Source organism: Asterias amurensis, chromosome 19 (genome assembly GCF_032118995.1).
Source record: "Asterias amurensis chromosome 19, ASM3211899v1".
NCBI lineage: Eukaryota > Metazoa > Echinodermata > Asteroidea > Forcipulatida > Asteriidae > Asterias > Asterias amurensis.
In genome coordinates this window covers 9,536,312-9,547,950 of record NC_092666.1, presented here as the reverse complement: position 1 = coordinate 9,547,950, position 11,639 = coordinate 9,536,312, and the positions used below count along the sequence as shown (strand labels likewise).

The following is an 11,639-nucleotide window of genomic DNA, read 5'->3' as shown; positions in this document are numbered from 1 at the left end:
GACCAATAAGCCAAATGTTAACATTTATCTTTGGTTTAAAAGCCCTACTCTGCAATATGGGGCATTATTGTACGCTTTTATCGTCTTTTTTTTTCTTCATGAAATTGATCTATAAAAAAACCTGGAGAAATCACATCCCTGTTTAGTTACATTTTCCTACATCAAAATTGCTGTGCCCCTTCAAGAGGGAAGTTCAAAGCCTGCTATATATACCCAAGTTACTTTAGGGTTAAATGAAGTAACCTTACCTGTGGATTGAACTGTAGTGTGATATGTTTGAAAAAACCTCCTGTACTAAAACTAGCTTCTGGTAGTGTGAACTCGTAACTGGATTTGGATAACGACGATTCTATTCGCAGGACGTATCTCTGTCAAAATAAGGTTTTAAAGGGGAGGTATCAGTTTGGTAATCACTCTTAAAATTTATGGAAATAACAAATTTACAAAGCAGCATTTTGAGCAACATTTCAGTTAAAGACACTGGACACTATTGGCAATTGTCAAAGACCAGTCTTTTCGCTAGGTGTATCTCAACATATGGATAAAATAACAAACCTGTAAAAATTTGAGCTCAATTGGTCGTCGAAGTTGCGAGATAACTATGAAAGAAAAAACACCCTTGTCACACGAAGTTGTGCGCTTGCAGATGCTTGATTTCAAGACCTCAAATTCTAATTCCGAGGTCTCGAAATCAAATTCGTGGAAAACTACTTCTTTCTCAATAACTACGTCACTTCAGAAGGAGCCGTTTCTCACAATGTTTTGAACCATCAACCTCTCCCCATTACTCGTTACCAACTAAGGTTTTTGATAATAGTTATTTTGAGTAATTACCAATATGAGCGTCCACTGCTTTTAAGTGACTTTGCCTTTTAAGAGACATAAACAAAGTCTCAAAATTGTCAAAATACTCATCCAGTTTTCTCCAAATCCATTAGTCTCATGTATGTTTAATGACAATTTATCACTAAAAAAATATTTGCTGAATATTCTTTATTTAAATTTGTCGTGGCCATAGATACCAGAAAATGTCTGGCCCCAACCCTGCTTGCCCCCCCCCCTCCACTGGCTACACCAATGACAATAACTTACGACAAAACAAGGAAATGGGGCATGAAAGATATTGGATGTTTAAAGTTTACTCACCGCACCGTCGTTAAGAAGTGGAGGGAACTGAAAGAAACTACTGATACCGAGTGACAGAGTGTGTAAAGGAGACACTAAATTATCCTCACTGTACAGAAGAATCTACAGATAAACAGAAAACAAATATCATATGATGTTAAATTTGCGTCAGGGATAATAATAATACAAGAATACTTGGTTCTTATATAGTACTTTATCACACCCAATGGGCGTGCCAAAGTGCTCAGTATTTTGTCCACTAAGGTATGTGGAGCTATATGAGACGAATCCCTTTACGTAGAACCATGTAATAGTTTACACGGTGCTGTGGCGCAATATGCAGCCAATCAAACCACGAGCACCGGGATGATCCCTTTCTCTTTACGATAAGTTCACTGGGTTCTTACGTGCATTACACATCACACGGGACCAACAGACTTACGTCCCATCTGCCCCTAGCAGCCAATAGTAGCCTGTACCCAAAATACCGCTAGCGGCTGCAAACAGCCGCAAGATTGGCCTATTTTAATTAACAGAAAGAAATCATAGTAATGTCCAGATTTGACATTTTCCAAGGTTTCCCATGTTGCCATGTGATTAACATTTGTAAAACAAACAAAATATTTACTGGAAAAAACAATAGAAGCCATGTTCGGACAGAAATGAATGGTGTTCGTAGGGTAAAGTTAAAAATGCTACAGGTTAAAATATCAGACAGGTTTGTTGAACTTACCTTCAATGTTGCCAAATATTCGCTAGAGGTGACAATATTTCCCCCAATCTCAAACTGGTTCAATCGACGGAAAACTATGATCTGCAGATCATCAATATCTTTTCCTTGGACCTTCGAAATACAAGGACAAAAAAATCTTTTGATTCTTTTCTTATATCTGATGAAGTTATTTCACTGATCAGAAACTAATAATACATGTGCTAGGTTCAAATACAGCACTTTATCACACCCCTAGCATTCTGTACCAAGTTAAAGGAACACGTTGCCTTGGATCAGTCGAGTTGGTCTTTGAAAAACGTTTTGTAACCGTTTGTTATAGAATGAATATGGTTGGAAAAATGTTGTAAAAGTAGAATACAATGACCTACACAAATATGCCTCGAAATTGCGTGGTTTTCTTTTTACCTCGTCCAATACCACGGTCGGCCAATTATGGGAGTCAAAATTTTGACTCCCATAAATGGCCGACCGTGATAGTTCACGACGTAAAAAGAAAACCGTACAGTTTTGAGTGATACTTGTGTGGATCATTATATTCTACTTTTAAAACATCTTTCTAACCATATGCATTTCATAACAAACGGTTTCAAACGCTTTTTATAGACCAACTCGTCCAATCCAAGGCAACGTGTTCCTTTAAGAAATGGTGGTGAAGCAATTGTTACCTTGATAGATTGTGTTTTAGGAGCAGCTCGTTCTATATGACTGTTGGAATCACCTGCTTTTAGTCTCAGCTCATACGAACACTCCGGCTACAGTCAAAACAGTGACATCATTACATCAATATACAATTTTACTAAGCAAAATAATAATAATACTCAAGAGAAACTTACAAAGCACAGTATGGTTGCATAACAGCTTTAAATGTACATGTACAAAAACAAAGCTATTGAAAGGCAGTGAACACTATTGGTAATTACTCAAAATAACCATCAGCATAAAACCTTACTTGGTAAAGAGTAAGGGGGAGAGGTTGATGGTATAAAACATTGTGAGAAAGGGCTCCCTCTGAAGTAACGTAGTTTTTGAGAAAGAAGTAATTTTCCAAGAATTTGATTTTGAGACCTCAGATTTAGAATTTGAGGTCTCGAAATCAAGCATCTGAAAGCACACAACTTTGTGTGACAAGGATGTTTTTTGCTTTCATTATTATCTCACAACTTCGAAGACCGATTGAGCTCAAATTTTCACAGGTTTATTTTATGCATATATGTTGAGATACACCAAGTGAGAAGACTGGTCTTTGACACTTACCAATAGTGTCCCGTGTCTTTAAGTGATATGTACAAAAACAAACCTAGACAAAAAGTTTCAAAAATGTATACATATGTAGGCCTACTTCAACTTGTTCAAGAGAGTAAATAAAAATAAGCCTTGCTATTGGCAATGTTTTAGGGATACAAAATACTATTCAAGTCAAAATAAAAAAAATAACAATCTGAAACAAAAGTATTGTATGACTTCAAACAATCCTTAAAAATTCCACTAAATTCACCTTTCACCAAAAAACCCTAAAATTAAACTAAACAAACAAATATGCATTTATATGAGAACATTCAATTCAACTATCTCCTACGAAGTTGCTAAAAGCTAGACAAAATTCAATTTCAACTGGACAAAACAAGTCAAGTTTACAAAGATACAAGACAGCAATCAAAATGACAGACTTAGCAGGCATTTAAATACATAAGGTAAACACAGAAATGAAAATACATATCAAATATGCAAAATGATGACAAATGCAAAATGATTGACAATTGAAATTTCTGTTTGTGAGAAATATAGTATCAAAATCAATAAGTTGTTTTCACTATTAAAAGTGGCGTTTCATTTAAGGGTAGAAATTCAACAAATGCACAAAGTTGGGGATTGTTTGTATCTTTTGTCTCCAAGCAGGAGGCAGTAATACTACAGGAGAGTTATGAAGATAACGGCACGTGAATTCCTGAAAAGAGAGTTCCTGAGAATGTACATGAAAATTCCATTGATACAATGATACAAAATCCACTGGTTTCACGCTCAAACATTCTCCAAGCAGGAGGCAGTTATTCTATAGAAGAGTTATGAAGTTAACGGCACATGAATTCCTGAAAAGAGAGTTCCTGAGAATGTACATGAAAATTACACTGATACAATGATACAAAATCCATTGGTTTCACGCTCAAACAGTCTCCAAGCAGGAGGCAGTTATTCTATAGAAGAGTTATGAAGTTAACGGCACGTGAGTTCCTGAAAAGAGAGTTCCTGAGAATGTACATGAAAATTACATTGATACAATGATACAAAATCCACTGGTTTCACACTCAAACATTCTCCAAGCAGGAGGCAGTTATTCTATAGAAGAGTTATGAAGTTAACGGCACATGAATTCCTGAAAAGAGAGTTCCTGAGAATGTACATGAAAATTCCATTGATACAATGATACAAAATCCACTGGTTTCACACTCAAACATTCTCCAAGCAGGAGGCAGTTATTCTATAGAAGAGTTATGAAGTTAACGGCACATGAATTCCTGAAAAGAGAGTTCCTGAGAATGTACATGAAAATTCCATTGATACAATGATACAAAATCCACTGGTTTCACACTCAAACATTCTTCGCAGAAACCAGGTCCTACACACTGGTGGCAGTGAGTTCCTGAAAAGAGCGTTCCTGAGAAAGTACATGAAAATTCCATTGATACAATGATACAAAATCCACTGGTTTCACGCTCAAACATTCTTCGCAGAAACCAGGTCGACCACACTGGTGGCAGTGAGTTCCTGAAAAGAGAATGAAAATTCCATTGATACAATGATACAAAATCCATTGGTTTCACGCTCAAACATTCTCCAAGCAGGAGGCAGTTATTCTATAGGAGAGTTATGAAGTTAACGGCACGTGAGTTTCTGAAAAAAGAGTTCCTGAGAATGTACATGAAAATTACATTGATACAGGGATACAAAATCCACTGGTTTCACACTCAAACATTCTTCGCAGAAACCAGGTCCTACACACTGGTGGCAGTGAGTTCCTGAAAAGAGAGTTCCTGAGAAAGTACATGAAAATTCCATTGATACAATGATACAAAATCCACTGGTTTCACGCTCAAACATTCTTCGGAGAAACCAGGTCGAGCACACTGGTGGCAGTGAGTTCCTGAAAAGAGAGTTCCTGAGAAAGTACATGTACATGAAAATTCGCTTGATACAATGATACAAAATCCACTGGTTACACGCTCAAACATTCTTCGGAGAAACCACACTGGTGGCACATTAACCATGAAAACATCTGCAGAAAAGACAGAGGCGTGCTCCAGACCTGCTGTGGGAAAGCGGTTATATACACACTGTAGGCGTTGTGCCGTTGTTACATTAGACATAATAATAATACTAATAATTGTAGTGGCTTCTTATTTAACGCTCAGGTCCGTCACACAGTGACGCTCATGGCGCTTCAACATTATTACCCCCGTAAATGGGCCTTAAATAATTCCTTAAACCATCTCAGCTCCCTAGGGAGTATACAGCCTGTGCCGCCAAATATAAAGCGCACTAAGCTAATCAATCACAAGAACCATCTCTGCCCTCACAGAGAAGCTTATGGTTAAGTGTCTTGCTCAAGGACAAAAGTGTCATGACCGGGATTCGAACCCACAGTCTGCTGAACAGAAACCAGAGCTCGAGTTCGGTGCTCTTATCCGCTCTGCCACGACACCCCACTGGAAAAAAGAACTAAAATTAACACCATAGGGTGTCAAACTGTCTCTAATTTCTGCCAACATTTTGTCGTTATTTTATCAGACAGATGCAGTCAACTCACCTGGAGTCCTCGGATTCTAAATTTCCCTTCTGGATCGGTCATACTCTCCTCTAAAACCTCTCCACAATTATCAATTCCTTGAGCCTCGAGATAAATATCTGGTTCTGGTTCTCCATTAAGAGATGTCACAACGCCAAAGCAACTAAAATGTCAAACAAATTATAATTAGGTTCTTATACATGTAGTTAGGTTTTAGTTCTTCATTCAGAGAGGTCACAACACCAAAACAACTGGAAATACCACACAAAATTTTAGCAGGTTCTGGTTTTCTCCAGTGAGGGAGGTCACTACACCAAAGCAACTAAAATATCAAACAAAATACAATTAAAATCAGACTTCAAAGAGAATAAGAAGTTAAAGAAGTTTACCTGAATGCGACCCTTGACCCCTTGACCTTTAGTTTGATGGATGACCCTTCCTCAACTTTAATCATCTGAGAAAGTCAAACAAAAATATAAAAGATGATACATGTACATTGTATCATGAAAAAGAAGATGTCACCTTGAAGATATTGTCAAAATGAAGATATCGTCAAAACAAAAATGTTAACAAAATAAGAATGTGTAACAATTATACATGAGATTATATTACACATTATACACATTAAAGAATGGGTTGCTCAAGCTTTTTAACACCACTGGACCTTCATCAAAAGGCATTGACAAAATACCAACAAAAACAAATCCATTTACAGGAAAAAGGGAAAGCAAACGAACCTACAAAGGGTTACAAAAAGCAGGAAAGAAGATGGCTAAAACTTGACAATAATTTGGCAAAGCAAAATACAGTCCAATATAGCAGTATCCAAATAAGTGGCCACAGCTACGGCTACGACCGCTCCTAAGGATGTTGCTAAGACGTCCTATACTTCAATTCATGATGGCACAACGATCCAGCAGTAGCTGTAGCATAAGCCACCAATTCAGATAAGGCCAAGAATTTGATATAAAAGTCAATAGATCCTTCCCATGAAATATGCAAATTGCACATAGCGTGTGCGCACTAACGTTTTGGTTGGCAAAATGAGGGAACATCGCGCTGTTTTGTACATGGCTAATGGGTGCGAGACGCAGACGCGAGACGCAGACGCGATTGCGCGTCTGCTTAGTGCACAACTCTATGGCGTTTGCCAACCAACAAGGTCTGTACGCGTGCGTGAATGTGATTAGCATATTTCATGGGAAGGGTCCATTGATTTACAGCAATAATCATAATGCAACCATAATAAGTTTGACAGCAGCTTACAAACTACACAAAATGCTTCACATAAAACACATACAAAAAGACCTAAAAAAATAAACGTGGTTCAGAAAACAAACAGCACCTAAGAAATGTACCAAGAAACAACCAACAAAATACAAGAGGTGAACTAAAAGAGAGAAAACAGCAAATTATATACAAAACTTGGTGAAATACAGTGTAGCAGTAGAAACATTATAACAAGGATAAAAAAGAGAAAAAAAACAGGCGCAAGCAAGGCACAGTACATATAGATAAAAAATTGATACAAAAATCTGGAAAACTCTAATAATACAAAAACACCATGACAGATCAAAGCGATGAATGGGTGAAAAATCAGTTATAAAACACTGGAAGTCACAGTTCAGACTCCCCTTAATTCACTTAAAATACTTCTTTCTTTGATTTTAAAGACCCTGGACACTATTGGTAAGTGTCAATGACCAGTCTTCTCACTTGGTGTATCTCAACATATGCATAAAATAACAAACCTGTGAAAATTTGAACTCAATTGGTCGTCGAAGTTGCGAGATAATAATGAAAGAAAAAAACACCCTTGTCACATGAAATTGTGTGCTTTCAGATGCTCGATTTCGAGACCTCAAATTCTAAATCTGAGGACTCTAAATCTGAGGACTCGAAATCAAAATCGTGGAAAAATACTTCTTTCTCCAAAACTACATCACTTCAGAGGGAGCATTTTCTCACAATGTTTTATACTGTCAACCTCTCCCCATTACTCATTACCGAGAAAGGTTTTATGCTGATAATTATTTTGAGTAACTACCAATAGTGTCCACTGCCTTTAAAAGAATAGCTTACCTGAGAACCTGGTTCAAACTTGTATTCCTTCATCAGAGCGCGTAGATAGTATTGGTCCGCTCCCAGACCAGTGAACACCAGACTACCGCTAGCCTGTGTTAAATTATTGCTGCGGAATTTCCCGCCACTGAGTGAGAGTAACACCCCCTGGAGTGGGAGGCCCTCCTCATCAATCACCTGGAGAACATAAAAACAAAATCGTTGGTGTGTTAAGAATATAGCTAATCAAGGGATTGGAAAGCCTGTGTTAAATTATTGCTGCGGAATTTCCCGCCACTGAGTGAGAGTAGCACCCCCTGGAGTGGGAGGCCCTCCTCATCAATCACCTGGAGAACATAAAAACAAAATCGTTGGTGTGTTAAGAATATAGCTAATCAAGGGATTGGAAAGCCTGTGTTAAATTATTGCTGCGGAATTTCCCGCCACTGAGTGAGAGTAGCACCCCCTGGAGTGGGAGGCCCTCCTCATCAATCACCTGGAGAACATAAAAACAAAATCGTTGGCGTGTTAAGAACATAGCTAATCAAGGGATTGGAAAGCCTGTGTTAAATTATTGCTGCGGAATTTCCCGCCACTGAGTGAGAGTAGCACCCCCTGGAGTGGGAGGCCCTCCTCATCAACCACCTGGGGCCAATTTCATAGAGCTGCTTAAGCAAAAAATTTGCTTAAGCACGAAAACAGCTCGCTTATTTTACACATGTTACTGGCAAAAAATTTATGTCATATACATTGATTGTGACTGGTATTTAGCTGTTGTTCACTTAGCATAACAATTGAGTGGAGTCTTGGCCGGTAATCTGATTTTACTAAGCAAGGATTTTTGCTTAAGCAAAACTTTGTGCTTAAGCAGCTCTATGAAATTGGGCCCTGGAGTAGATTAAAAATGTTTGTCATGTTTTAAAACAAGGATTACTATGTTCAAGGGATTGACAAGCTGCCAAAATTTGTATCTTGCAATCAGGGAGATATAAGAACTACATTCGAATCGGGACGTTTCCATAATCATGGAGATTGTAAAAAAATTCATCATTTCTTAAATCCTGTAATTTGTACGATATCCAAGATAGCTCTTGTTTCAATGATTCCATTATGTGAATCCCATAAACCAAAAATCTATATATACTACACACTGATTTCACCGACACAAATATCCTGTAAAATGTTGGTGATATTTGTGTCGGTAAACTCACAGGCAGTGACACCCTAAATCACATGTTTTAGGCTTCATGAACCTTTGAACAGAAAAAGAAAAATCATGTTGAAAACTGTTCACCCCAAAACCGGTGAGTACCGGCCCAAGTTTGTCAAAGGTAAACTAGTGTTTGCTTTTAAAGGCAGGGGACACTATTGGTAATTACTCAAAATAATTATTAGCATAAATCCTTACTTGGTGACGAGTAATGGGGAGAGGTTGTTGGTATAAAAAATTGTGAGAAACGGCTCCCTCTGAAGTGACATAGTTTTCGATAAAGAAGTAATTTTCCACGAATTTGATTTCGAGACCTCAAGTTTAGAATTTGAGGTCTCGAAATCAAGCATATGAAAGCACACAACTTTGTGTGACAAGGGTGTTTTTTTTTTCATTATTATCTCGCAACTTCGACGACCGATTGAGCTCAAATTTTCACAGGTTGGTTATTTTATGTATATGTTGAGATACACCAAGTGAGAAGACTGGTCTTTGACAATTACCATTAGTGTCAAGTGTCTTTAATGAGTGATTCACGTAGTGTCCTATATCACCATCTTGACCTTACCTCAATAGTGACCTCTCCAAGTTTAGAAGCTTTGAAGTCACCCGTAGTTCCTTCCATCTTAGTCAGAATGTAACCATCTAATGCAGCCTGTACTTCATACTCAGACATGTCAGATAGGGGACCAATTCTAAGAAAGTAACAAGGAAAGGAACAATTAGTCTTCAGTTACAAAACCAGAATACAGTGGAAATTTACCGCTAATGTGTACGAATGTCAAGAGAACGAACAAGTGTCTTTAGTTATGAACCAATAATTCAGTGAAAATCATTCATAAAATAGTAAAAATATAATATAAAAAAAGTTTGTCTTCAATTATGAAACCAGAACTCAGTGTAAAATAATCACTAATGGGTAGGAATATCAAGGGAAAAAACAATTGGTCTTCAGTTACGAAGAAAGAATGCAGTGAAAATAATTCACTAATTGTTAGCAAAATAAAAGAAAAAGAACAATTATACTTTATAAAGAAAGAGTTCAGTGAAAACCATTGACAAATTGGTAGGAATATCAAGAAAAATGAACAAGCATTGAAGAAAGAATGCAGTACAACTTATACACAAATTTGCAGAAATATAAAGACATTTTTTCAGTAAAGGTACAAAGAAAACAGTGACAATTAATCAATAATGGGTAGAAATATAAAGAAAAACAACACATATTCTCCAGTTATAATGCAGTAAAAATCATTGACAAACTGTAAAACAAAATATCAAGGAAAGAACAAATATTCTTCAGTTATGAAGAAAGAATGCAGTGAAAATCAATCATTAAAAAAAGAACAAGTATTATTCAGTTAAATGTTAATAGTATACAGTGAAAATTAATCACCAATGGGTAGAAATATCCCCCCAAAAATTACTTTCCAGTTAAGAAGAAAGAATGCAGAGAAAAAATTGACAAAATTGGTATAAATATAAAGAAATGGAACAGTTATTCGTGAATTACGAAGAATAATATCGTGAAAATCATTCACAAATTGGTAGAAATATCAAGAAATATAACAACTATTATTATTCAGTAAAGGTCCAAGAAAACTGCGAAAATTAATCAATAGGTAGAAATATCAAGAAAAACAACACATATCCTCCAGTTTTGAAGAAGTCATGCAGTGAAAACATTGAAAAATTGGTAGGAACATCAAGGAAAAGAACAAGTATTCTTCAGTTAGAACAGTGAAAACGAATCATTATTGGGTAGAAATGCCAATAAAAAGTTCATGATTATTCTTCAACAAATGTACAAAGAATTCAGTGAAATTAATCACAAATTGGTAGAAACATCAAGAAAAAGAACAATGATTATTTTTTCAGTTTAGCCTGGTTCATACTTGCTGCCAATGCGAACGCGATGCGAATATGACGTGAATTTGATGTCGCAACTCGGTTTTTGTTGTGATATTTGCAAAAGAGTTGAGCACAACTCAACCCTGCGAATTATTCGTTGCGAATTTGTGACGTCAACATTCGTGTCGCATTCGCATTCGCATGAAGTATGAGCCGGGCTTTAATGTACAAATAATACAATTAAAATTAATCACATATGGGTAATGAATATTAGGAATGCACAATAGTTCTTCAGTGTGAAAATTGGATGGAATATAAAGGGGCTTAGAACAAAATTTCTTCAGTTATACATAAATCAGAATTCAGTGAAAATTACTACTTAGTGTGTATTGGGATTATTAAACACCAAATTGCATTTTACAAATGTAAACTGAAGTTGATAATTTTCGTTTTTACAAAACACCAAAAAAAGTACACTAGAGTTACCTGTAGAGTCCGTTGTCTGCAGTGACGACATTACTAACCGGTTTGACCTCTTGTGTCTCTAATGACCTCGATACGACCGTTATCTTGACCCCTGCAAGACCCGGTTTGACATGACCTGAGAGGAAGACCCCGGCACGACCTTCAAACTGAACCACTTGGCCGAGACAGTCCTCTCCTGGGTAGACACAAGAACAAAAAATAATCACATTTTAAGAAGTTTGCTCCTGCAATGATGTGCGCTAACCACTGTCTACTAAAAATGCTTTCCCAGTACAGGGGGGGGGGGGAAACAAGCAGTGCGGGTTTGACTGTCGGTTTTGACACTTGAGCAACACACTTATTGCTTTGTCCTTCAGATGGGACATAAAGCGATAGGTCTGTGTGTTGTGTAA

The 11,639-nt window shown here is 37.0% G+C and overlaps 1 protein-coding gene across 1 annotated transcript in view; it reads right to left on the bottom strand.

Annotated features, from left to right (window-relative positions):
- The window catches only part of LOC139951259 (BOS complex subunit NOMO1-like), a 32,900-nt gene that overhangs the window by 2,783 nt on the left and 18,478 nt on the right, over positions 1–11,639 (bottom strand). The window contains exons 19-27 of the mRNA XM_071950049.1: positions 11,248–11,422; positions 9,479–9,605; positions 7,722–7,898; positions 6,029–6,093; positions 5,661–5,802; positions 2,524–2,610; positions 1,859–1,969; positions 1,147–1,248; positions 249–368 (exon numbers count right to left, since the gene is read on the bottom strand). Coding sequence (XP_071806150.1) covers positions 249–368; positions 1,147–1,248; positions 1,859–1,969; positions 2,524–2,610; positions 5,661–5,802; positions 6,029–6,093; positions 7,722–7,898; positions 9,479–9,605; positions 11,248–11,422 — 1,106 coding nt within the window. The remainder of the gene's footprint in view (positions 1–248; positions 369–1,146; positions 1,249–1,858; positions 1,970–2,523; positions 2,611–5,660; positions 5,803–6,028; positions 6,094–7,721; positions 7,899–9,478; positions 9,606–11,247; positions 11,423–11,639) is intronic.